The sequence below is a fragment of the Bos taurus genome, chromosome 1, assembly GCF_002263795.3.
Source record: "Bos taurus isolate L1 Dominette 01449 registration number 42190680 breed Hereford chromosome 1, ARS-UCD2.0, whole genome shotgun sequence".
Classification (NCBI taxonomy): domain Eukaryota; kingdom Metazoa; phylum Chordata; class Mammalia; order Artiodactyla; family Bovidae; genus Bos; species Bos taurus.
Genome location: NC_037328.1, coordinates 58,815,053 through 58,842,635, shown reverse-complemented (window position 1 = coordinate 58,842,635; position 27,583 = coordinate 58,815,053). Strand labels below are relative to the sequence as shown.

At 45.0% G+C, this 27,583-nt stretch overlaps 1 protein-coding gene across 2 annotated transcripts in view; it reads left to right on the top strand.

Annotated features, from left to right (window-relative positions):
• The first annotated feature begins 4,688 nt into the window (after window positions 1–4,688).
• The window catches only part of DRD3 (dopamine receptor D3), a 52,812-nt gene continuing 29,917 nt past the window's right edge, over window positions 4,689–27,583 (top strand). The window contains exons 1-2 of one of the 2 annotated variants that reach the window (XM_005201335.5): window positions 4,689–4,988; window positions 16,102–16,214. In XM_005201335.5, coding sequence (XP_005201392.1) covers window positions 4,719–4,988; window positions 16,102–16,214 — 383 coding nt within the window. In that variant the 5' untranslated portion in view covers window positions 4,689–4,718. The remainder of the gene's footprint in view (window positions 4,989–16,101; window positions 16,215–27,583) is intronic. The other variant, NM_001192895.1, reaches the window with a different exon arrangement.

Genomic DNA, 27,583 nt, shown 5'->3' with positions numbered 1-27,583 from the left:
TCCATGGGGTTGCAAAGAGTCAGACACAACTGAGTGACTGAACTGACTGACTTAGAGAGTGACTTTTTTTCCCAGCTGGGCTGGCTCTTCACTGCTGTGTGTGGATTTTCTCTAGTTGCAGCAAGAGGGAGCTACTATTGCAGTGACTTCTCCTGTTGCAGAGCATGGGCTCTAGCGTGTGCAGGCTTCAGTATTGCAGCATATAGCTTCTAGAGTATGGGCTCAGTAGCTGTGGCACTCAGGCTTAGTTGCCCCATAGTAAGTGGAATCTTCCCTGATCAGGGATTGAATACTTGTTCCCTACCTTGACAAGCAAATTCCTAACCAGTGGACCACCAGAGAAGTCCACTTAGAGAGTGAATATTAAGTTCACAAATTCTCTAGACTCTTTACTTCTCCTACTGGAGATCAGTAGCGTATCTATCAAAAGAAGAAAGAAAAGAGAAAACCCAGCCCTGTTCTGTGTTATATAAGCAGTGCTGGTTAAAAAAAAAAAAAAAAAATTCCTAAATAAAATCTAAGGAGGGAGGAAGTTGAAACAATTAGCTGAGAAATAGGGAGTAACCTAGCATCTCAGTCATTTTCTGCTTTCATCTCCCACACCCACAACCCATCAGGAACTGCCTGGGCAACCAAGGCTTACCCCACAGCTATGCTAAAGGATCTAAGACTAGAGATAGTGTAATGCAAAAAGTAATTAAGTCAGAAATTGCAATGGTGATTCCAACATCAGGCTCAGAATTGATTTTCAGAGTCAAGGGTTTCCCTTCATAGAATTAGTCACTGACACTCAGCTGTGCTATTTTTAAGTAGCTGCCAAACCTCAGCAAAAATGTCCAGCACAATGGTAACAAGTATCCCAAGGCTTTATGCTTCCCTCCTATCCAAAAGATGAGATAAGGCCAAGACATCACTACCCAACTGCAGACCCCAGGAAAATGTGATTCCTGGCCACTGATTTCCAACATGGCCCAGCTGCAGAAGCAAAAATGTTCCAGGCCTGAGCCTGTCTCAAAGGTGAAAATATCCTTGAACAATCAGAAAGCTTTGTATTTTTCCAAAAGCTCTTGGCAGTAACAGTGCTATCTCCAGGGTAGCGGCTGCCCTTCTCCGAATAATGAGAAAATTATAATTATTATCAAAAATTATTATTATGCTTTAAAATATATTTAGTGCAAACAGTGTGCCAAGATAAAGAACGTGTGTTTTTTTTTTTTTTAACAATCCTCTGAGTTCATTCCAAACCGCTCGCCCCTTACAATTAATTATTTGTTCACTTTAACACTTTCACATTCCAGGCTGAAACATTCAAAATGAGATACAAAATGACAGCCAGGAATAAGCCAATCTCCAAATCAAAGGAGAGCTGCAGTTAGCAGAATTGAGAACAAATGCTGGCCACAAAGCCAGGGCCTGGAGCAAGAATTCTCACGGGGGTCCATATACTCCATGTCTACATAGTTTAGTTATAACTAACAAACAGTATTGAAGGAAATGTTTACTCCTCCTGCCTTAATAAAGGTACCTTTTCAAAAATCCGGAAGGCCAGGTTTGAATTTAGGATTCCCAGGCCTTAAGAGTGCCATGCAAAATGTGAGAAGGCAGGAGAAACTACCCCACTCCCCATGCTGTCCCAGGAGCTCTGTCTTCTCTCCCCATCTCAGGCTACCTCCAAGCTATTCATCCAAACTCCCCCAAACAGATACCCCGGGAGCCCATGGGTCCCAAACATATGCCACAGTCTTCCTTCAGGGTGACAAATCCAAAATGAGGCCTGTGCTACCCTAGAAATAGGGTCCAAGCAGTCTGGGCAGAGAATCCTGTGATCTTGATACCAAGAGTAGGGTCTAGAGGGCCTCCCTGGTGGTCCAGTGGTAAAGCATCCTCCTGCCAATGCAGGAGGCACGGGTTCAGTCTCTGGTCTGGGAAGATCCCACATGCCCCGAGGCAATAAAGCCCGAGCACCAAAACTATCAGGCCTGTGCTCTAGAGCTCGGGAGAGGCAACTACTGAAGCCCACGTGCCCTACAGCCCATTCTCTACAACAAGAGAAGCCGCTGCGACGAGAAGCCCGCACACCACAACCACAGAGTAGTCCGTGCTTGCCACAACTAGAAAAAAGCTTGCACAGCAATGAAAACCCAGCACGGCCATAAATTAATAAATTCATTGAATTACATATTACACATACATATATATACACATATACACAGAGATAGATAAAGAGTGTAGTCTAGAAAGGGAGTGTGGACTCTGGGTGGTTCTGCTCCTTGGTGCCATGGGAAGGCACAACTTCATCCTCTGGGGAGGTTATGACCAGATGGGGTCCAGAGTGAAGGCCTCAGAAGTACAGAGCCCCTGGGAAGCACTCTGCCTAGGTCTCAGGGTCATGCTATAGGCTACAAGCTTTGTGCTTCCCCAGCATGTGGCATGTGGGATCTTCCCGGACCAAAGGCACTGCTACCCTTGGCACAAAGGCATTTCCCTCTCGTCCCCATGGACACACACACAGCTGGCTTTGAGGGCCCAGAGTCCCTTCTGGCCCCGACAGGTTAGTGTCGTTGGCCAACTGATGGGCTCTGTTGCCTTTCCCACTCTACATCAAACATCCCCACAGTTGGAAGGTTGGCTTTTCCTAGTGGGTAGTAATATGACAGCTACTATGGCTTTCAGATGCCAAAGAAGAGCACTGGAAGGCCTGCATGCTGGTTCCCTAAGAAGCTGTATGACTTAAGATATGTTACTAATCTCTCTACGTCTCAATTTCCCTGTTTGAAAAGTGAGAGCATTGAACTAGGTCAGAGATCAAAAACTGGTGACATATGGTTCATTGACCCATGGATGTGGGAATTTTTTAGGGGGGATGGGAGACTTCATAAGGCTTAAATATTTTTTAAATTAGTAATAAGTCTTTAAAAATTAGGAAGTTTCAGGAATTCCCTGGTCATCTAGTGGTTAGGGGGCTTCCCCAGTTGCTCAACGGTAAAGAACCGGCCTGCAATGCTAGAGCTGCAGGAGACACAGTTTCAATCCCTGCATTGGGAAGATCCCCTGGAGGAGAGCATGGCAACCCACTTCAGTATTCTTGCCTGGAGAATCCCATGGACAGAGGAGCCTGGTGGGCTGCAGTCCATATGGTCACAATGAGTTTGACAGAAAGCAACTTGCAGGCACGTACCAGTGGTTAGGACCCGGCATTTTCACTGCCGTGGTGTGGGTTCACTTCTTGGTCTGGGAACTAAGATCCCAGAAGCGGCACAGGCAAAAATATAAAATGAAATCATTAGGAGGTTTCAAATAAAATTCCACACATGGATTTTTCCTAAATATAAAAACCATTATACTGCCTCTAAACCCCATTACTCTTCAGACTTTCTCCCATAATCCAGTCTCCAAAACCACCATGTCCTACTACCTAAGACCCAAGAGAAAGAATGGTAGACTGAAGGAAGTGAAGAGAGACAGAGGGAGGCAGGGGAGCTGGCAAATGCAGGCAATGGGAGGAGGGTAGAGTGGGAGGGGAATAAGGAAAGGGGAGTGGGAAGCTAAGAGAAAAGGACCAATCAGAGAAAAAAAGCTGACACATCACTTTCTAGGTGCTGGGCATGGCTATCAATGTCTTACATATATTATAACTCATTTAATCTTCACAAAATCCCTATTTGGACAAGTTCCATTATTTCCCCATTTCACAGAGGAGGGAAATGAAGCTCAGCAAGCCCAAGTCCCCAGAGTTAGGAAGTGGTAGACTTGGGGTTGTAATCCTGCAATGGCTACCCAGCTCACTCAGAGCCCAAGTGAGGTTCTTTCAAGGGCCCTGCATGACCTCTCAACCACACCCTTCCACTCTGCCCCTGCCTCACCTGGCTCCAGGCACACTGGTCTCCCTGCAGCCCCTTCCATCCACCAGCCGCTGCCTTCTGTACCTGCTGTTCCTCCTGCTTGGCTCTGTGCAGTCGGCTTCCTCAGGTCCTCCAAGTCATGACTCAGTGGTCACCATCTCCCTGAGGGCTTCCTGATCACTCAAGTCAAAAACTGCACTCCAACCGCCTATTGGGTGTCTAGTGTGGGAAAGTCACAACGTCCATCTAGATGTTGGTATAGGAGATGGACACTGTGACTTCCCCACACTAGCAGAGAATTGCACACACACACAATCCTCACCCTGTCCTCACCTCCTTCCCTAATTTATTGTTCTTCAAAATACATATCATCATTGAACACATTGTTGTCATTTTTTTTAGTCTCTAAGTTGTGTCTGACTCTTTTGTGACCCCATGAACTGTAGCCTATCAGGCTCCTCTGTCTGCGGAATTCTGCAGGCAAGAATACTGGAGTGGGCTGCCAGTTCCTTCTCCAGGGGAACTCCCCCACTCAGAGACGGAAGCTGCATCCCCTGCATTGGCAAGAGCCACCCCTGAGCCACCTGTGAAGACCTTCATCAAACATACCACATGTTTTATTTATCTTACTACTGTCTTCTCCTCTGGAATGGAGGCTTCACAAAGGCAGGAGGTTTTATCCCTTTTCTCGGTGCTGTATATCCAGGGCTTGGAATAGTGTCTGGCATATAGAAAGTGCTCAGTAAAATATCTGTTGAAGAAATAAATTGAAAAATGTACCCAAGCAAGTCAAACTCCAAAGAGTCTAACTTGACTGACATTGTTTTCTATCTCCTCCCAGGAAACTCGTGGGGGTTACCCCGCTCCCTCGGGGCGATGGCACCTCTCAACCAGCTGGGGGGCCACATCAACGCGACCTGTGCAGCAGAGAACTCCACAGGGGCCGGCCGGGCCCGCCCACACGCCTACTACGCCCTCTCCTACTGCGCACTCATCCTGGCCATCGTCTTCGGCAATGTTCTGGTGTGTGTGGCTGTGCTGAAGGAACGGGCCCTGCAGACCACCACCAACTACCTGGTGGTGAGCCTGGCCGTGGCGGACCTGCTGGTGGCCACCCTGGTGATGCCCTGGGTGGTGTACCTGGAGGTGAGTGGGTCGCGCGTGCAAGCTGCCCATGTGACCGTGCTTGTCTTTGTCGTCCCTGAGCATCTGGCGCCTGGGCTCTGAATGCTCCCATCCGTGATCCAGGGTCTGGGAAGGAAGGAGAGTTCCTGTTACTCTCCCGTTCACGAGGGAACTGAAGGTCCTGAGAGCAGCATTTATTGCAGCATTACTTGCCCACATCAGAAACAGGGAGCTGGGAATGATTCTTCCCCGGGCCTCCAGCATCCAGGTGACTGGACTTGAGAAATAGGATTCATCCTAAAAACCGCACCAGGTTTGCTCCCCGTGTCAGTCACGCTGCAAAGACGTGGAGGGCTGGGGGAGGCAGTCCAGCGGCCTCCTCATAAGTGTTCAATATACTAATACGTAGGGGTGAGGGTGTGCGGCGAGGGCAGAGGAATTCTTTTTTAACGAAATCTTTTTTACTGAAAGAGGAAACAGGAAAGGGGGATGGGAAGGTAAGAGAAACAGAGCAGAGAAAATGAGAAAAAAAGAGAGAAAGAATAGTCTGCGAACGGATCAGACTTCTGATGGCTCAGTTGCCCTTAGACTCAGCACTTTCCTCCTGGGTACCAGTTCTCCACACTCTGCTTCCACAGAAAAAGACCAAATTTTTATTTTCGATGCCTCCATTAATAGTACAGAGCCCTCACCCGTTAGATAATGCAGCAGACCCTGGAGAATTCTTCAAGAGAGAAACACTTCTTAAATTTGAAAGTATTTTCATTGGAAAGTGCAAAACAGAGTCAGGAGGTGATCAAGACAAAACATCCATTTGCTAACAAGGAAATCGGGGTGCCCACACCTGTTCAAGAAACAGACATTCCTACCAGGAAAACATGCAATTACTAAGGAGTTTTTAAAAAATACCTTAATACACTATTAATATTTCTCCTCTGCACTGCATATCATTCTAAAGAGGTATCCAATGAAGGCTCAAAATGATGCCATGATTAAGAGAAATTAAAATTCATCAAATTAATATCTCAGTTAATATTAATAGTGAAGATGACAGTTAATTAAGTATGACATATCACAGGAGAGCAAAAACCTCGAACACAGACTGCTTACCCGAGTAACCATATTAAAGAATGACTGGGAACTAAAATTAGACTTATGATCTCAACGGGGAGAGATAAAGGAACAAAATCAAGAAGACAGAAAAGGAAATTCAAGAATAAAAGCAACTAGGCTGACTGGGATAGATTTCAAGACTAAGGGAATACTCAGAGTAAAAACTATGCATTTATTTTTCCATTAGGATGTTCCTGATGGTAAAGGATCTTGTGATTATCTTGACTTTTCCATCAACTCAATTGCTGTGCTTAGTCACTCAGTCGTGTCCAACTCTTTGTGACCCCATGTAAGCCACCAGGCTCCTTTGTCCATGGGGATTCTCCAGGCAGGAATACTGGAGTGGGTTGCCATGCCCTCCTAACCCAATTAGAAACATTCTTGAAATTATAAACCATGTCTTTGTCCTTTTTCCCCATAGTCCAGATATACTACTTGGCACATAATATGTGCTAAATAAATACTTGATGTATGAATGGTTAAATGAATCTGCTCTTCACAGTATGCGTTAGATAGACCATTTCTGCTTACACCATCTGCAGCTACATCTATTGTTACAATGAACTATTTACTTTTACTTTTTAATAATGATACTGAAAAGGAGTTAGAAGCGTAAATTTCTATTCAAGAGAGAGGAAGACTTTAGTAGCCATAACCCAGTGTGGATGGATTAGTCAACACTTCAGAACATCCCCACACGCCACTGAAAAGTGTTTCTGTCTATCCCTATACACTATAAGGATTTCTTCAGTCTTTCAGAAGGACGAATGTCAGAAAAAATGCAGGAAGAGAACCTTCCCTCTGATAAGCATCTTAATTGCATCTGAAATAAAACCAGGCTTTTGGTGTCTGTGCACTTAGGCCTTCTTTAGCTGTCCATCTGTGATTGTTTCCAGGACTCTGGATGGATCATGGTTGGAGAATCTCTGTAGATACTGGTATAGGAGATGGACAGTTTGACTTTCCCACACTAGACACTCACTGTATCCCCTTCTGGCCCCAACCGCCAATATGGATGGTGCCCCCACTCTACTGCTGAGCATAGAGGAGCACCTGAGTCTGCAGAAGGCCAGCATGAATTCTCTCCAAAGGCCTTAGTGGACTCCCTGCAGGTTATATCTCTGGCTTTCTCCACTGGAGAAGCTCTTGTTTCTCCTCATCAAAACCAATACACCCTCTGTCCAACAGATTATTTACAACAAGCAGGCATTCAGTGGTCAAGAGGATGGTCACATAAGTCTGAAATCAAACCAAAAAGATTTGGAGGAGCAAAGACATCTCTCCACTGGGAAATAGGCTTTGTGGCCTCTTTTTGGTCCTACCCATTTTCTTCAAGGCTGTAGTAAATGCAACTCAATAACTCTGCATCACTTTTTCCAACAGTCAACTAAGGGCCTGTCTCAACAAAAGACAAAATATGGCATTAAGTAACTATCATTAACAGACAACCAATTAAGATAACAGAAGATTCTATTCCAGAGGATCAGGTCTCCCTACCCTACCCCAGTCTGTATATTTTCCTTAGTCTTAAATGTCAGCTTCTTGTGGACTTCAGAAGCAGACTGGGTGGTTAAAGAGAAATAAGAGCACTTTGAGCTCTTAAAGGAATCATGAATATATAAATCCATGTGTCTCAGGGAAGAACAAACTGTTACTCCCACTAACTTGTCTTAATGACAATACAGTTTGGGTAGCTGGTCTAGTAATTACAAGATCATACCAAAGAGGAAAGAGGAGTAAAGGATGCGGTGTTGACCACAGAGACTACTGTGGGCCTGAGGGTCCCCAGGGGGACAGGATGAATATGAGAAGACACCATGAGAGTGCAAAATTAACTGTCAAATTCCCAGCTTCCTGTACTTTGATTTGAATGCATCCATACTGTTTGAAGGGAATATTGGCTCACATTGGCCAGACCTCCTCCTTCAAAGGAAAATTGGCTCATCATGCCAGACACCAGTTTGTTTGAGTTACGAATGTTTTGGCTGTAAATATTGGAAAATTTGACTCACTGTGGCTTAAACAAATAGGAGTTACTTTTCTTAAATAATCCGAATTCTGGAGGAAGGGGTTGTGTGGGTATTGAGTCAGCTGCCTCAGGTGTCATCAAGGACCAGACTCTCCCATTCTTTCTGTTCACCATCCTTGGTAAACCGACTCACTTCCTCATGCTGCTCACAAGAGGGCTACTATTGCCCTCAGCATCATGGCCATATTCAAAAATAGGATGGGTGGGGACAGCAGGGAAAGAAAAAAAAAAAATCCTTTCCTGGAGTAGCTTAAACATCTCTCTAAGGGACTTCATTTCAGTCTAATTGGCCAGAACCAGAATATAAGGCCAACTTTAGTCACAAGGAGGATAGAAAAGAAAAAGTGAAAATGTGGGTTTTATTAAAACAAGATGTGGGGGAGAGATAGGCAATAAAATGTCATATAACTTTGTGCTTCCGCTGGAATTCACTGGGATGAATGTTATTTTGATACAGTCATGCTGTGAGAATGACTCAGAATTGGGAGTCAGAAGGCATGGAGATACATGAATAAAATGAAAATGACAGCTACGCTTTCCCTAACTCAAAGGGTTGATTTAGGCTCAACTGTCATCAACTGAAAAAGTGCTCTGATAACTAAAGTGCGATCTATAAGTATCTTAGTTAATACACTTCAATTTGTAAGTAAAAGGAACCTTAACTCCAGTTGACTTAAACAATGAACATTGTTTGTCTTTCGATGCACTGGCTCTCCTGTCCTGTGGTAGGGTGGACTGCAGGCACAGTTTGAACAGGGTGTCAGTTCCATCTCTCTACAATTCTTTCAGCTTTGTCTTCTTCCATATACTGGCCTTATCCTTTGGCAAAGGGTAAGCTATAGACCTCACATTGCACACCATGCCATTCACAGCAAGAGAGAATATCTATATCCCAGAATTTCTATTAGAAGTATCCAGATGTACTTGGATTGGATTGGTTTATGGCACACGATTTTCTCTGAATTAATCACTGAAGAGAATAACCAGTTTGGCACAGGTTATGTGTACCTTCCATAGAACACATCAACTGCTCAGGAATCACAGGGATTCCCAGTAGACTCCAAGGGCAATTGGAAAGAAGAAGGAACACTGTCAGCAAGAATGCACCACAGTGGCTTTCATGGGTACCATTTTCATCATGAAGGCACACAAGAAGGCTGGGCTGGGACAATATATTAAAAGGGACTAGAGGCAGGAGGAGAAGGGGACGACAGAGGATGAGACGGCTGAATGGCATCAGCAACTCGATGCACATGAGTTTGAGTGAACTCCGGGAGTTGGTGATGGACAGGGAGGCCTGGCGTGCTGCGGTTCATGGGGTCGCAAAGAGTCAGACACGACCAAGCAACTGAACTGAACTGAACTGAGAGGGGGCCAGTCACTACCCTTCTTCAGATTTCTCTGTCCTCAGGCCTGGCAGAGAAGTTGAGGACAAAAATCACTCAGGTGACCTCAGAGTACATTATATTCCAGAGGGCCCTGGCCATCTCTTTAATTCAGTTTGCAGCATTTTTATGAAAACTCTTTTCAAATAGTTCTGTCTCAGATTCCCTCTCAGGTTTTTAATTTCCTGCTTTAGAAGCCGCAGTCTGTTTAGAGCTCCTTCTCCAAGCACAAACATCCCATCTTGTTCCACTCGGTTAAGCACCTTTTGTGACGTTTAATGCACTTGTATCAGGGCAGAAAGGCAGCGTAAGCAGCCAGGGGAACATTGAGAATACTAACCAAAGAGTATTTGGGTCCCAGTGTGGACTGAAGGAAAGATTCGAGGATTAGGTAATATAAACAAGCAAAAAAGTACCGAGTGGGTTCAGGCAGGAGCACTCATCACAGAGAGAATGGTCCAGGCCAGAAGATGGTGACAGAAAAGAACAGCGCTATTCTGGGAGAGAGGTGCCGTTGGACCTTGTAATGATCCTGATTATTAAAAATAAAGACTTTTTAAAGGAAAATTTCACCATTGTCCAAAAACCCCAAATGACAGCTATTTAAGCTCTGGAAACAAAAACACCAGGAGTCTCTTCACCAAACTGTGGATTTTGATGGAAGTCATAGACTACAAAGCTGGAGGGACTTGGAGAGTGTTTCTACTGTCGTTTCTTTTTTTCTTTTAATATATATTTATTTATTTGGCTGTGCTAGGTCTTAGCTGTGGCATGTAGGATCTAGTTCCACCACCAGGGATCAAACTCAGGCCCCCTGCATTGGGAATGAGCAGTCTTAGCCACTGGATCACCAGGGAAGTCCCTCTGCTGTCATTTCTAAAGTGTCATCCAACCTCAAGAAATCTCTGGCAATATCCTAGTGACCAGGATTCTCTGTGGGAATGGGCCTCAGGGTTGAGCTAAACCTTCATGACAGGGAGCTGCTTGTTCAAAATACAGACTGATGGGTCTACCCTAAATGTACCAAACTGGACTGCGGCAAACAAAAATCGAGTGAAGAGGCTAATCAGAGAAGTAATTCCATATCTACCCCTTGGATATCTCCCCAAAACTAAAATTCCACCCTTAGAGCAGAAATTCTTAATCTGGGGAGTCCATCAACTTGGATATAAACAAAATTACTTCTTTATTTTCACTAAACCAAAATTAAGCATTTCCTTCAATTATGAATGTCAGCATCAACCCACAGCAGAAGAAATCCTTTGTGTCACCAGGAGAAGTTACAGATATTTATATTTTCAAATCACATGACAGTTTTTACAGACACCAAAATAGCATTTACACTCATCAGTACTCTGAAACTATAGGAATTTGAGGCCTGTACCTAGGTCTTGTCATTTAATGCATTATTAAAGAATCACATATATTTTTAAAAAATTTGTAACTACAGTTTGATATAATTGATATCCTTTGTGATTCATTGTATTTTATTTTATGCATTTAAAACACTCTTCTGAGAAAGAACTATAAGGTCAAAGGCACCCAAGGGATAAAGGATGCTTCAGGAGCCCTAGGACAACCATTTCTTTTTCTTTTAATATTTTTTGTTTTATTAAAATACTGTTGATTTACAATGTTGTGTTAATTTTTGCCATATAGCAAATTGACTTCATTATACACACAAATATATTCATATATACACATATATTCTTTAGGGATGACCATTTCGGAAGATAAAGTCATGCCCCGCCCTCCCACAACATCCTGTGGACCAGTATTTCCCAAACCTCCAGACAGCATGAATCACTGGAGGTATTTATTATCCTGAATGCGGCCTAAAAATCATTTTAACAAGAGCCTCAGGTGATTTGGAAAATGCTGCCTTATCAGTGAATTTGGGAAATGCTGCCGTAGGCTGTGCCTGTTGAAAATCAATAGCCAACTTCTGTACCTGAAGACACTCTCCTGCTCCCCCTCCTTCTGTATTGCCCAAGGGAGTCAGTTATATTCATTAGCAAGTGAGAGTAACACCACCTGGCTGCTGTTTAATTCTGAAGTGAGTTATTCATTAAAATTTAGGGGAAAGGTAGAATCACATCTCTTAAAAAGCCTTAAATCAATCAGATTTCTTTTTTCTGCTTTTCTCCTGCTTTAATTTCAAAAATCACTTTACCTTCCATTTTCTCCCAACACTGTACTCATCTCACTGTCAGCACTTATCATAGATATTTTCTTAGTGTGCCTCTCCCGGGCCTTCAGTTCACCCCTTCCCAATCACACATGACTTCCCGCTCCCCCGCCACCCCCTGCCATCCCCCACCTCCACACGCACTATATGCTGGCCTCACAATACAGTTTAATTCATCTCACAAGTTTAATTCATTTCAGTACACCCACCCCAGCAAAGCGTCAGCCCCATAATGGGCCCTCAATAAACACCGGACACGTGGGTGGATGGATGGACCAAGGCCAAGTCTTCCCCCTCCTGTGATATGCGAATGGAGTTACATTGTACATGTCTCAGAAGCAGCGTGGCAAGGTGCTGACCTCTGAGCGGCAAAAGAGAGTCATGGTTAACATTAAGGTTTGAAATTCCAGCTACTTTTACTAGCTATGCGTCCTTAGGCAAATTATTCAACCCCTCTCAGACTCCTATTTCTTTATCTATAAACTGGAAAGAATATTTACCTCATTGGGTTGCTGTGAGAGTTACTTAGCATGTTTTTGGCTGCTACTGATTGTTCACTATTATTTACTTGGTGTGGAGGACTCATTTTAAGAAAATAAAGGTATTTTCATTATACATACCACCAATTACAGACACATCTTGACGAGCAAGCGCCAGAGAAGGCCAGGTGATGGCACCTTAGCGGGAATTACTTAAATAGCTAATCAGGTTGTTTTCTTCTTGACACTGAGCTGAGATCAAGGGGAGAGTGAGTATTTTGCTGGCAGAGTTGGAGACGGGAGGAGAGGAGAGCCAGAATGGGGTAGCCCAGTGGAGGCCTGGAAGCCAGAGGACAGCTTGAGCGCTTTGGCCCTGAGGAGCTCAAGAAACCAGGGACCTGCCCGGTATATACTTCACTAGCTCCAAAGTCTGCGGGCCCCCACTGTTTTGCACTGTTTTTCTGCAACCCTGGGATGCAAGCAATCAGAAGGTCTCCCATTCCCTGGAAGCGGGGTGATGTGGTCTGTGCCACAAAATTCCCTGATGAGCACATGGTTTTCTCTTCCTCCTTGTGTCCACCCACTTCCATCCCTTTCCACAGCTGCCCCCTCCTCACCCGACACCCCCATACAGCGACGCGTAACCATCTACATTCCAGTGCCCAGTCTGTCTCTAGAGCCATGCCTTCCTGGGCCAAGGCGCTGCACCTCGTCAAATGTTAGTCTCTTTCTCAGCAATGAAGATAACAACAGTCCTCTCTCGCAGGACAATAACCAGCCACAGAGGCCATGTATGTAATTGTTAGTATTAACACAGATTATGTCAGAGACCCTTCATCCTGTCAGAGTGTATTTGCAGGCTGGGATTCCTCTAGGAGAGGGATGCAGCAGCAAACAAGAAAAACTCCTTGCTCCTATCAGATTGATTAAGTAGCAGTCATTTAATCTCCTATCAAATAAGTGTATAATTTGTCCTCAAAAAGCTTTGAGAGCACATACAGTTAAAAAAAAAACAACTCAGGGATCAAATTCCAAAGTTACAGAAATTTCTGCAATGGGTCATGTGGATTGGTGACCCACATAGACTGAGTTCTCAATAAATGTTAGCTTTTATTAATAATATTAGGATCTCATGATCTCTATTTTATTTAGAATGCCTTGCTTCTTCAGTACTCTACAAGGATGGGGCCTGAAGAACTCTTTTTAAAAAACACATAATATACCCTCCTCTAATGAACCAATAGTAGTTTTGCAGGTACTTGTGTTATGGATAAATGAATGAATAAACAGGACATCCAGCAAGCCTGGGGTTTGCTACTCTTCTAACGATCCTCTCTCACTTACACAGTCCCCCAACACACATAAACAGGCACTCACAATTTCACCCCCCAAAAAAATGGTTTCCCCCAATTTAAGTTACATAAAGAGATTAGCATACAAAGAGATGTTAAAAGAGATTTAGCATACAAATTTCCCTGGTGGCTCAGACAGTAAAGAATCTGCCTGCAATGCAGATTCTGCCTTCAGGTTTGATCCTGAAATTGGGAAGATCCCCTGGAAGAGGGAATGGCAATCCACTCCGGAATTCTTGCCTGGAGAATGCCATGGACAGATGAGCCTGGCGGGCTACAAAGCACACAGTCACAGAGAGTCAGACACAACCGAGTGACTAACACACTGCCACATACAAATTTCACCTTTTGCAAGAAGCTTTTATAGCATAGAACTGTCCTATGGACTGAGCAAAACCCTCTTATATTCTCCTGGCTGCCTTAAAAGGATGTCCCTTTAAAAAATGTTTCATTTTCAGAATTCGTATATATTCATTATTAGGCTTTTATTTACAAACACCTTTCGATATTGGTTTCTAACATAATTCCACAGTGATAAGAGAACAGATTCTGCGTGATTTCAATACCTTTAGACAATGAAGTTTTTGCAGCTCGTTTTATACTATGTCCCTGGATCTGTTCCAGTGTCTCCTGGTTCATAGTCTATGGGAACTTGAATGGAATTTGTATCCTGTTGTGTGAAAATTTTATAAATCTTAATTATGCTGAATTGGTTCATAGTGCTTTTCAGGTCTACTGTATCCTTCCACTTTTCTCTCTATCCATTCTATTAATTTTTGAGAGTTTGATATTGAAACTCCAACTAAAAATCTTAGTTTATCCACTTAAAAAACAATTGTAATATATAATGGAACTATATGTAAGTTTGTTCTGTATTTTCCAAGTCTCCTGTAAATGTATTATCATACTTTCATACTTTTAAAAAGAATAAAGAAAAAAGCATAAAAAAAAAAAAAGAAAGGCGCTAGAATATAACTTAAATCATCTAAATTCCTGACTTATTTATATACGTTACTCGGAAGAGTTATGGAGCTCGGAACACATGTGTACATGCGTGAGGTCAGAACCATCTTCTCTGATTCTGTGAGTAGTAAAGAGGATCTGGGCCCCTTTCCAATGCCCTGGACGCACCTTTCCCCTCCACGTCTTGGTGAGCAGGACAATGGTGATGAAGGCAGGAGCACTGGCACAGACTGATTTTACATAGTCTCTTACAGATGCTGTTAAATCTTCCAAGCTTTAAAACCAGAAGCCAGATAGACTTTTATTGTGGAGGGAGGTTTATGAAAAATGTGTTCTCGGTTTATTTCCTGAACAGGGTGAGCTCTCCACTGGGTGGAGGGCTTCGAAGAGGTAGTCTTGGCACAGCGCACACATCTGGCAGTCACCCAAGCTCTTTTACCATGAGCTGTGCGTCTATGGGCACATCACTTAACCACAATGAGCTCAACCTCAATTGTTTCTGACTCTTTGTGACCCCATGAATCACAGCACGCCAGGCCTCCCTGTCCATCACCAACTCCCGGAGTTTACTCAGACTCATGTCCATCGACTCATCGATGCCATCCAACCATCTCAACATCTGTTGTCTCCTTCTCCTCCTGCCTTCAATCTTTCCCAGAATCAGGGTCTTTTCCAATGAGTCAGTTCTTCACATCAGGTGGCCAAAGTATTGGAGTTTCAGCTTCAGCCTCAGTCCTCCCAATGTATATTCAGGACTGATTTCCTTTAGGATGGACTGGTTGGATCTCCTTGCAGTCCAAGGGACTCTCAAGAGTCTTCTCCAACACCACAGTTCAAAAGTATCAATTCTTTGGCACTCAGCTTTCTTCATAGTCCAACTCTCACATCCATACATGACACTGGAAAAACCATAGCCTTGACTAGATGGACCTTTGTTGGCAAAGTAATGTCTCTGCTTTTTAATATGCTATTCAGTTGGTCATAGCTTTTCTTCCAAGGAACAAGAGTCTTTTGATTTCATGGCTGCAGTCACCATCTACAGTGATTTTGGAGCCCTAAAAAATAAAGTCTGACACTGTTTCCACTGTTTCCCCATCTATTTCCCATGAAGTGATGGGACTAGTTGCCATGATCTTCATTTTTTCAATGTTGAGTTTTAAGCCAACTTTTTCACTCTCCTCTTTCACTTTCATCAAGAGACTCTAGTTGAAACAGATCAGTGATTCACAAACCTTGGTGTGATGGGTGGGGAGTGTTCATTTTAAAAAGATGATTCATGGGCCCTAGATCCAGACACTGTGACTCAGTTGGTCCAGGAAAGGGTTCAGAAATCTACGTCTTTAATGAGCACCCCACTGAGGACTGCACTTTGAGAAATGCTGGAATATTTGATTCAGAAGATCCATTTCAGTACTGACATTCCGCCAATTTGACCTTTCTCAGGCAAGCAATCTTAGGCACCCTGACATTCACTCAAGGTTTGCCTACCCTTGGTGATGAGGTGGTACCCACAGAGATGACATGTCTCCGTCTGTTCAGGACAGCCCAGGGAAGGCAGTAGAGTCGATTGGGTTGCTGTCCCTTTGTTGGGAGGAAACACTAACATCCTTGTCTCTGATGCCCAGGTGACAGGTGGGGTCTGGAATTTCAGCCGAGTTTGCTGCGATGTTTTCGTCACCCTGGATGTCATGATGTGCACAGCCAGCATCCTGAACCTCTGTGCCATCAGCATCGACAGGTAAGGCTGGGCTTTCCTTCCAGGCTTAGGAGAGAGGTGACTAGGTCAGGTGGTGAGGGACCCCACCTAGGGAAGCTGCCCTTGCTGTGTTGAAGGCACAGGCTCGGCATCTAGGGCACGGGGGTCATTGTGAGTGCAGCTTAACACTGGGACATTTTCTTTTCTCTCTTTTTCTTTCAAACGATGGTTTGTAGGTGAGATGAAACTCCTCTGATAGAAGAGAAATAACTATTCTGGAAGTTTTCCTTTACCGCAGATCCCCAAGGAGGATTCTGGTTTTACTTTTCCACCATCCTTGAGGCTTTCATGAATCTTAACTTTGTAGGGAGAAAGCAGAGAGATAGGGAGGTGAGATTAGGAGAAAATGTTCCTGCTGCTATTTTGTTTGTTTTTGGTAAAGGGAGGGAGACAACAGGGCCAGGGACAAAAGACAGAGAGGAGAGAGAAAAGTTTGGGAGTATCTGTGAGGACAGAGAGAGGAGTGGATGAAGGAGAAAGGTAACTGCAGAAACTGTGGCCATGACCTGTTTGTTAAATATTTATTTCCCTCATAGAGTTTAAGAAAAACAAGAATGATGTGTTTTAGAATTGTCTTTTGGTCGCTGGAGTGGACTTCTGTGATTTTGACTCGAGCCTGTGTGTATTCCATCAGAATGGCATCACTTTCTAGCCCTAAGCGTGTCCTGCCCCAGCTCTGGGGTGCTCTGTGCCTCTCTTCCCTTCTTTTCATGTTTCCTCTCCTCTGTCCCTTCCTCCATCCTGAGTCAGATTTGTCATGGCTCCCATGGACATCTCCAGAGCTGCGGAGCGCCCTGGGAAAAGGAGGTCGCTTTCCAGCCTGTGGCCTCTGTGGCCGGTCAAGCGCCTCCATCTCCCCTTTTCCTACTTCCCGTCTACCTCTTTTCTTCCTACACTCTTTCTCCCGGAATTTTATCCATCCACTCCATAACTTCAACACTTGACCCCAAATAAAATCTGCCTTCTACTGAGAATTTACCACATTGTGCTAAGGCATGTCAAAACCTTAACCCATTTTGTTTTCACAACAACCCTTCAGCCAGTCAGTTCAGCTGCTCAGTTGTGTCCGACTCTTTGCAACCCCGTAGACTGCAGCATGCCAGGCTTCCCTGTCCATCACCAACTCCCGGAGTTAACTCAAACTCATGTCCATTGAGGTGGTGATACAATAACCCTTAGGTAATATTATTAGCTTCATTTCCAGCTTCTTGGAATAATGAAGAAGTTTTCCCAAGTCACACAGCTAGTATGAAGCAGTGCCAGGATTTGAATTCATGTCTATCTGATTCCCAAGTTAATAATCACAGGCTTTGTGCTAAGCCTCCTCAAATCTCCAACCTCACCTCTAATCTGATATCCAGACCACATTGCTACCTGGATATACCACTGGCTCCTATGAGGCGAAATGTTAAAAACCAAACCATCAAAGCACCAAACCATCTTGACTTGATGATCTCTCATTGGCAACATCATTCTTCTGGAATCTTGGATTTTGTTCAGCTCCTTTCTCTTCCTCATCTCCTTGTTTACATACACCAATGTAGCTAAACAATCAGTGCTTATAGACTCTGTCTCTGAAATGTTTTCTAAATATGCCCCATCTTTCCTTTCTTACCTCACCTGCTTCTTTTAGGCTCCCATGACCTCCCACAGCTTCCTAATTGGCCCTTCAACCATGCTCAGAATTATTCCCCAAGAATTGGAGCCCAAATGTCCACTGCCCTACTCAAAACCCTTCAGTCACCTTGGCCTGAGGAATAAAAATGGAAGTTACCTTCACAGTCTAAGATTCAAAGGTTTCCACAACATGGCCTCACTCTACCTTTGCAATCTCATCTCTTTCTGGGTTGCCCTCTGGCCCTCTTATGCTCCAAGGCTGATCACACCAGTCCCCTTTTCTGCGAAGCCCTTCCAAGTTGTCTACAGCTTAATTCAGTCATCCCTGACCTCCCATGGTGCTTCCTCTGTAAACATGTTGTGGCCTCGCCAGGCTCCTTTTGCAGGAATCCTGATGCAGGCCCTCCTCACGGCCCAGGTGTGACATTCGCATGACCCACAGTTCTGCTGTAAAGTTCCCTGCATGTGTGTAACCAGTGAAAACCCAACCCTCTGAGGATACTGCAAACCAACCAGCCAGCTCAATGGTCTTGACTCTTATCATTTGATTGGCTATCACTTGACTTTTATTACTTGACTAGCTATGCTGGGAAGGAAAATCAAAGAATGTGTCTATAATGCTAAAACTAATACCATTAAAGAATGTGTTAAAAATAAAGGGGAACAGTTGTATAACTCTGTAAACATACCAAAAAAACCCAAATTAATTTTATACTTAGATGAATTGGGTGGTATGTGAATTATATCTTGATAAAAGCTGTTAAAAAGTAAAAGGATTGTTAGGGATTTTATAATATTTTTAGCTCTCTGAGAACAGAATTCCTCCCATAGCATCTATGCCTTTTGTGTGATTGCTGGACATTTAGTACATGTTTGCAGAAATGTATGATTTACAGAAATAATGGACTGTGTTTGGTTTGCTACATCACTACCTCCACCACCCAACGATTATACCATCCTAGCTCCTCATCACCCATGAATGTCAGTGCTGTACTTATTTCAGAGCCTTGAACGAGGAATATTAAACTGGATCCAGGGATCCCTGCCTGAGGATAGCCAATGCGTACACCACAAATATGCACCTTCAGAGTGGACATGAGAATGGAATCAGATCAGCCTTGGAGGAGTGAGGGAAGAGCTGCATAAAGAGAGCTTCTAGGACAGGCTCTGGGCCTCTAGCCTTCTAGTTCCAACCCTACCCTATCCCTCCCAGCCTTCTAGTTCCAACCCTACCCTCTCCGATCTTTGAGGGTGTGCCTATACACTCCTGGAATGTGAAGTCAAGTGGGCCTTAGGAAGCATCGCTATGAACAAAGCTAGGGAGGTGATGGAATTCCAGTTGAGCTAGTTCAAATCCTAAAAGATGATGTTGTGAAAGTGTTGCACTCAGTATGCTGGAAAATTTGGAAAACTCAGCAGTGACTGACTGGAAAAAGTCAGTTTTCACTCCAATCCCAAAGAAAGGCAATGCCAAAGAATGCTCAAACTACTGCACAATTGCACTCGTCTCACATGCTAGCAAAGTAATGCTCAAAATTCTCCAAGCCAGGCTTCAACAATACATGAACTGTGAACTTCCAGATGTTCAAGCTGGATTTAGAAAAGGCAGAGGAACCAGAGATCAAATTGCCAACATCTGCTGGATCACTGAAAAAGCAAGAGAGTTCTAGAAAAACATCTACTTCTGCTTTTATTGACTACACCAAAGCCTTTGACTGTGTGGATCACAACAAACTATGGAAAATTCTGAAAGAGATGGGTATACCAGACCACCTGACCTACCTCCTGAGAAATCTGTATGCAGATCAAGAAGCAACAGACAGAACTGGACATGGAACAACAGACTGGTTCCAAATAGGAAAAGGAGTACATCAAGGCTGTATCTTGTCACCATGCTTATTTAACTTCTATGCAGAGTACATCATGAGAAGTGCTAGATTAGATGAAGCACAAGCTGGAATCAAGATTGCAGGGAGAAGTATCAGTAACTTCAGATATGCAGATGACGCTACTCTTATGGCAGAAAGTGAAGAACTAAAGAGCCTCTTGATGAAAGATAAAGAGGAGAGTGAAAAAGTTAGCTTAAAACTCAACATTCAGAAAACTAAGATCATGACATCCAGTCCCATCACTTCATGGCAAATAGATGGGGAAACAATGGAAACAGTGCGAGACTTTATTTTCTTGGGCTCCAAAATCACTGCAGATGGTGACTGCAGCCATGAAATCAAAAGACGCTTACTCCTTGGAAGAAAAGCTATGACCAACGTGAACAGCATATTTAAAAGCAGAGACGTTACTTTGCTAACAAAAGTCCATCTAGTCAAGGCTATGGTTTTTCCGGTAGTCATGTATGAATGTGAAATTTGGACTATAAAAAAAGCTGAGCACCAAAGAATTGATACTTTTGAACTGTGATGCTGGAGAAGACTCTTGAAAGTCCCTTGGATTGCAAGGAGATCCAACCAGTCCATCCTAAAGGAAATCAGTCCTGAATATTCACTGGAAGGACTGAGGCTGAAGCTGAAACCCCAATACTTTGGCCACCTGATATGGAGAACTGACTCATTGGAAAAGACCCTGATGCTGAGAAAGATTGAAGGTGGGAGCAGAAGGGGACAACAGAGGATGAGATGGTTGGATGGCATCACTGACTCGATGGACATGAGTTTGAATAAGCTCTGGGAGTTGGTGATGGACAGGGAAGCCTGGCATGCTGCAGTCCGTGGAGTCACAAAGAGTCAGACACAACTGAGCAACTGAACTGAACTGAACTACACACTCCACCCACACACTCTTTCACACATGGGGCTGGCAGGTGAGGTTGTGCTGGTTGTGGCTGGAGTGTGGGAACTGAATTCAGCCAGGGCTTCATGCCCAAGCCTGGAGTAGACCAGAGAGGGTACTTTTTTACAACTCACCAGCCAGGAGAGAGTATCTTTTTGTAACTTGTACAAAAGCACCATTTTGCTGGCAGCAGCCATGCTTAACGCACACTTCTACTTGCACCACTTAAGACACAACCATCAAGAGCAAACTTGAATTGGCTTCTGTCTCATACAGGAAGAATTCCCAGAATGCACAGCACTCACCTACCTGCAACCTGAGGGACAAGTTCCCATCTTAGACCCCAATGGACAAGGATGCTCCCCTCTTGGCTTGTAGGTCTAAAGGAACCAACCCTCACCAACCTTAAAATGTAGCCTCCTCCCTCTTCTAGGACTGAAAATAGGCCTTGGAAAAGCTGTCTCTATTATCCTTCACAGCAGTTTGCAGTACACAGCATTAAATTCTGTTCATGGGATGCCAAATAGCCGGTCAATTCATTAAAAATGCAATCATTCATGCAGACCTTTGGTCTTCACACAATGCTAGTCACCCATCTGACAAACTTGACCAAATGGATTCAGCATTTTTTGGTCATGAAGCCCTGATCTGTAATAACAGGGTAGTAGGAGATAGAGAAGAAAAGGAAATGATAAAAGGGTTTTTGAAAGCAAGTAATACCATTGTCATTAGATTCTCAGGCATCGCTCTGGATGCTGGCATTAATGCTGCCTTTTCTTTTCTAAAAAGCAGAGTGGGTGAACACCACCCCCAGAGCCCCCCTCCCTTGGCTCCTTGCCTCCCAGTGGGCCAACCCCTCCCGCCGTACCCTGGGTCAGAGCTAACTCGGGGAGAGGGCTGAGAAAGTGTCAAAGGAGGAGGACAAGATCCGAGCGAGCGGTGAGAATGCGGGTCCTCCGCAAGGATCCCGGGAATAATGCAACCAAATTCATTCACCAGGGAGTTCTTTAAGTGGCTCTCAAATGGCACCCATCACACAGGCAAGCCTCCGCGTCTTTGCAGCAAGCACAATAGGTACCGGATGAGTCACAGGCACCTTGGATTTTTTAGTTTGCATCTAAATAAGCACTTTATGTTTGCAACGGGCTTTCCAGTCATTTGCAAAAAGCTTTCTCCTTCAACAATTCCACGAGGGGAGTCCACAGAACTAAAGATTTATTGAGCCCCCTGTCTGACCAAATAAAAGGTGGTGAAAAGCAGCGCTCACAGAGCTCGGGGGCTCATTAAACCCAGGCGGGGAGTCAGACTCCGGCCCTCCCTCCCGGCCCAGCCTCCTGCCGTCCCCGCTGCAGCGTTCTCAGGACGCACCCTCCTCGGTTCCCACACACACACCTCCCACCGGTCAATAGGGCTCCAGGCCGAGGTCGAATTCTGTGAGGACCTGAGACCTTCAGTAAAGTGGCAACCCCACGAACCACAGTCACAGAATTGAAAGTCAGAGGGGCAGTAAGAGCTTAAATTGTTGGTGCAAGAATGAGCTAAACTCAACGCTCACCAGGGTCCCACAGCCTCTTAGTTCTGAGCCTAGAACCTGAACCTTCTGACTCACACATCACCCCTCTGTCTGTGCCAACGAGTGGCCCCTTCATTGTTGGAGGCGAGGACCGGGATCGGAGGGCAGGGGCCTCTGGCCAGGCTGGCACCCAGCTTTCTAGGTGCCATTTCCTGGGAGTAAATCAGGCACATCTCCTTTGTCTTCAGTGACCTGGCTACCGCTCTGCTGATCCTAACATGAGTGGATCTAAAACCAATAGCAATAGAAATACTGCATTGGCCAAAAAGTGCGTTCAGATTTTTCCATACCATCTTAAGGAAAAAATCACATGAACTTTTTGGCCAACCCAATAGCTACCGTTTCTTTAGCATGTACTATAGGCCAGGCACCAAGAGTTGTCATTATGCTGACCCTCACAACACTCCAGCAAGGCAGGTGTATTACCTGCATTCTGCAAGTACAGAGTCAAGGCTAGACTGTGCAGGTAAGCTTGCCCAGATCTCACAGCTGGTAGGTAAAGGAGGAAAGACCCAGGCAGCCTCTTTCTCCTCCAGCTCACTGCCTTTCTCAGAGGCTTAGCCACACTCTGGGCCCCCCAGCTCTGAGTCATGCTGCCTGGCTGGAAATCCTGGCTCTACCACTTCATAGGCTTCCCTGACGTGCAGGAGACCAGGGTTTGATCCCTTAGTTGGGAAGATCCTCTGGAGGAGGGCATGGCAACCCAACCCAATTCTTGCCAGGAGAATCCAATGGACAGAGGAGCCTGGAGGGCTATGGTCACAAAGAGTCCAACATGACTAAGCAACTAACACTTTTACTTTTTTTACCAGTTCATAGCAATGTGACCTTGAATAAGTCAGTTAACCTCTCGGAGCCTCAGTGCCCTTCCATTTAGTGGGGATCATAGCAGAAGGGTTGTTATGAAGAACAAATGAGTTAATATTTGTAGAGCACTTCAAATCGTTGTTTGACTCGGAGAAAGTGCTGTATACTTGTTTGTTTGAGAAATAAATAAACTTAATGTTCCTTGATAATCAGGAATAAGGTGCAGACACCCACCTCCCAGAAAACTGATTGATATGAACAGTTACAGATCCCCTGGGCTAGCACAATAATAATGACAACAATAATAATACTGTTTTTCAAATGCTTAATAGGTACTGGGCATTGTGCTAAAAAACTTCACAGAGATCATCTCATTCAATACCCAAAACAGTCTTATCGGGCGGAAACATTATCCCCACTGTGCACATGAGGAAATTGGGTCTCAACGAAGTCGTATCTCTGGTCCGTGGCCCCACAGTTCAGCCGCAGGCCAAGTGGGATTCAGTCGCTAATCAGCCTGTTTTCCAATGCCCATTGACTTACCACTGAGCACGCCGCCAGTGTTCCCGCCACGCCAGCAAGGACCCAGAAAGCTCAAGAGGTCAAAGGGAGGGGGCCTGGCCAGGCGCGCTGCAATCGAGACAGCGCACACTGCGCACTGGAACTTGGCTGAGGACCTGGAAGCGCCGGGGGAGGGCATCGGGCCCACGCCCAGCCCTGCCTTGGCCTAAGGTCGGTCATCTGCCATCAATTCGGGGGCAGACCAGAGGCTAAGCAGTCTGCTTGAATGGGAATTCGGGGTCCCTGCAGGGCTGCAGGAACCAGGGGGGTCTCCCGAGCTTTCCCTCCCCACCTCCCCACGGTGCCTGGAGAGCCCCCAGGTGAGCCGTGAACTTCTCACCCCGCCGCGCTGGCGGAGCTCTTGCTGCATTCCGGCGCCCTCCGGTGGCCAATTCCGGAACAGCCTCTGGGTCTCAGCCCATTGTGGCAAGCTTCCTGGAGGAAAAGCCCTGGAAGCAAATTGGGGTGAGGGGTGGGGCGCCGCGGGGCGGAGGGGTGTCACTTATTCTAAAAGTTTAATCATGTTTTAAAATTAAGAAAAAATATTAATGTAACAGTGGCAAGACGTAGTCTCATCTCTCACTTCTAACCCAAGTTCACAGGAGTTTTTGACACAGAAATGTTCCCCAATGCAGACTTTCTCCAGCTTGTCTAATCAAAAGATACACTTGCTTGTTAAAAATATGCACTTCTGGAGTGAAACAAATATCCAAGGGTGTGGCCTTGAAATATGCATTTTAACAGGACCCGCAGGAAATTAATAGAATCAAGCTACTTGGGGAAACTCAGTTCCAGGCAGCTGGTTGCTCTCAAAGTACAAAGCACCCTTCAATACCATGTTTCCTGAAGAAGCCCTTGTCCCCACAAGGCCTCGTGCGTGCGTGCTCAGTCACTAAGACGTGTCCAACTTTTTGAAACCCCGTGGACTGAGGCTGCTAACTAGGCTCCACTGTCCATGGGATTTCCAGGCAAGTATACTGGAAGTATACTTCTCCAGGGGATCTTTCTGACACAGGGATTGAACCCGCATCTCCTGCTTGGCAGGCAGATTCTTTACCACTGCACCACCTGTGAGTCCCCACAAGGCCTCAGAGACTTGCAATGCCCTGAAGAAGCAGCGAGGCAGCCAGAAGAGACCTGGCCTCTGCCACCACTAGCTTTGGGAAGTTGTTTTCATCATGTAATCATTCAGTGATAGTGCTCCCTACGCTTCCTGACTCATTGAATATATTGATTGGGACCTCCAAGAAGTTGCTGAACATTAAAGCCTATTTAGGAAAATGAGCAACTATCAGTGGTGGGCTTGGAGTCAGCTCATAATGGCCAGTGAGAGCTGATGGCAAAACTTTAGGAGCTTTTTGAGGCAGTTACTAAACCATTGGTGTAACTTGAAATGGACAATGGTGGGAGTACTTGTACCACATAAATTGACAAATGGTATAAATTAAGGCTCTTTTTCACCTGCAGAGCCAGTTATTAAGCATTTAGCAGCATATCACTGAATGAATGGGATGGTCAGTTCTTCTACATCAAAGGTAATTATGTAAATAAAGGCCTGGATCCAGCTGCAGGTCTGAAGGGCAGGAAGTACATCTTACCTTTCCTTCCTGACCCTCAGCAGGTGTTCAGCCAGGACAACTACAGGACTCAAGGCTCAGGCTCTCCTCTGAGGTGCCTCAAGGGATCACTGCTAAGGGCCAGGCCCCGGTAGATGTATTTGACTTGAAGCCCCAGCAGAGTCTGAAGTCCTGAGCAGAGTGAGAGCCCGGAGGAGTGCCAGGCACTATTTGCCCACCCCTTCATCTCCAAGTTAGGGACTCAAGGTTAGTGTATGTGCATCAGGAGAAGGAAACTGGGCCATCATGGGCCGTCCTTGGAGTTAGTGGTGGGATCTAAATTTGACCTCACTAAATAAGGGCTCTGTTTCTCTTTCTTGAGAAAGAATCACCTCTGTCACATGCCAGGGTGCCGAGGCCGAGTTCTATTGAATCTGCATCCATCTTTGCCCTTGGAGCTGACTTGCAAGGCTCTTTGGGGACACAAATGTTAACACGTGAACTCTAAGGCCAGATACACAAGAGGCAGATGAGTCAGGCAGCTGGAGCACTGAGGAGCACTGCACCCGCCCCCCCAGCTCAGGGTCTGTCCTTCCTCAGCCCCAAGCCTTGAGGTGCACAAGGGGGTTCCTGCTCGGCATCTGGCCTCCAGGTTCCCTGGATACTGAGAGGACAATGAAAATTTGAGCATATGTGCTATTTACAATAGCCTAGATAAGTGTCCATCAACAGATGAATGGATAAAGAAGCTGTGGTACATACACATAGTGGAATGCTACCCAGTCATAAAAATGAATGAAACAATGCTATTTACAGCGACATAGATGGACCTAGAGATTATCATACTAAGTCAGACAGAGAAAGACAAATATCATATGATATCGCTTGTATGTGGAATCTAAAAAATGATACAAATGGACTTATTTACAAAACAGAAACAGACTCACAGACATAGAACACAAACAAGATTGCCAGAGGGGAAAGGTGGGCGGGAAAGATAAATTAGGAATTTGGGAGCAGCAAATACACACTGCTGCTGCTGCTAAGTCGCTTCAGTCGTGTCCGACTCTGTGCGACCCCATAGACGGCAGCCCACCAGGCTCCCCCTCCCTGGGATTCTCCAGGCAAGAACACTGGAGTGGGTTGCCATTTCCTTCTCCAATGCATGAAAGTGAAAAGTGAAAGTGAAGTCGCTCAGTCATGTCTGACTGACTCTTCGTGACCCCATGGACTGCAGCCCACCAGGCCCCTCCGTCCATGGGATTTTCTAGGCAAGAGTACTGGAGTGGGGTGCCATTGCCTTCTCCAAATACACACTACTATATATAAAATAGATAAACCACAAGGACCTACTATGTAGCACAGGAACCTGTGCTCAACGTTTTATAATAACCTAATGGGAAAAGAATCTGAAAAAGTGTGTGTGTGTGTGCGCGCGCGTGCATGTTAAGTCGCTTCAGTGGTGTCCAACAACTCTTTGCAACCCTATGGACTGTAGCCAGCCAGGCTCCTCTGTCCATGGAATTCTCCAGGCAAGTATACTGGAGTGGGTTGCCATGCCCTCCTCCAGAAGATCTTCCCAACCCAGGGATCAAATATGCATCTCTTAAGTCTCCTTCATTGGCAGGTGGGTTCTTTACCACTAGCGCCTCCTGGGAAGCCCATACACACACACACACACACACACACACACACAGTCACACACACACAAATATATATATATATTTGTAAAAATCACTTTACTATACACCTGAAATTAACACATCATTGTAAATCAACCATACTTCAATAGTAAATAAATGTTCAGCATTTGTAGACTCAGCTATATATATTAGATCCCTTGAGCTGGGATAGAATTAGAATTGTCCTCTTTTGGGGAAGGACACCCACAGGATCCATGAGGCAATCAGCCTACAGTTTCTTACTACTTGCCTTGTGCAAGGACCTATATGGAATACGATGAGCTGAGCCATTAAGTAGCTTAAATCATACGGAGTCTCTCTCTCCAGCCATGAGGTAAGTTCACTACTGAGGCAAGACACTGCCTGCAGAAGAGCAGTGTGACTGGCAGAAGAGTACTATGCATTTAGAGTTAGAGGTCTTCATAAAATGGAAGGACTGGGACGGTTACTGAGAGCTGATCTGAGATTAAAGGAGAGAAAATATGAGCTACCTGGGGAAGGAAAAGGGAAATGGAGTGAACAAAGACTACTGAAGATTACCCATCAGTAATACGGTTACATGGCTAACGTGGCTGGAGTTATAAGTAAGTGTCAGGGACCAATGGGAAGTCAAATTGGCAAGACAAGTTGGGGTCATGCTGGGGAAGGCTTAGTATTGACACTGTATTTGTTTTCTGTTGCCATGTAACAAATTATCACAAATGTAGTGACTTAAACTATATCCATTTTTTATCTCACAGGTCAAAAGTCTGCACAGTGTAGGTAGGT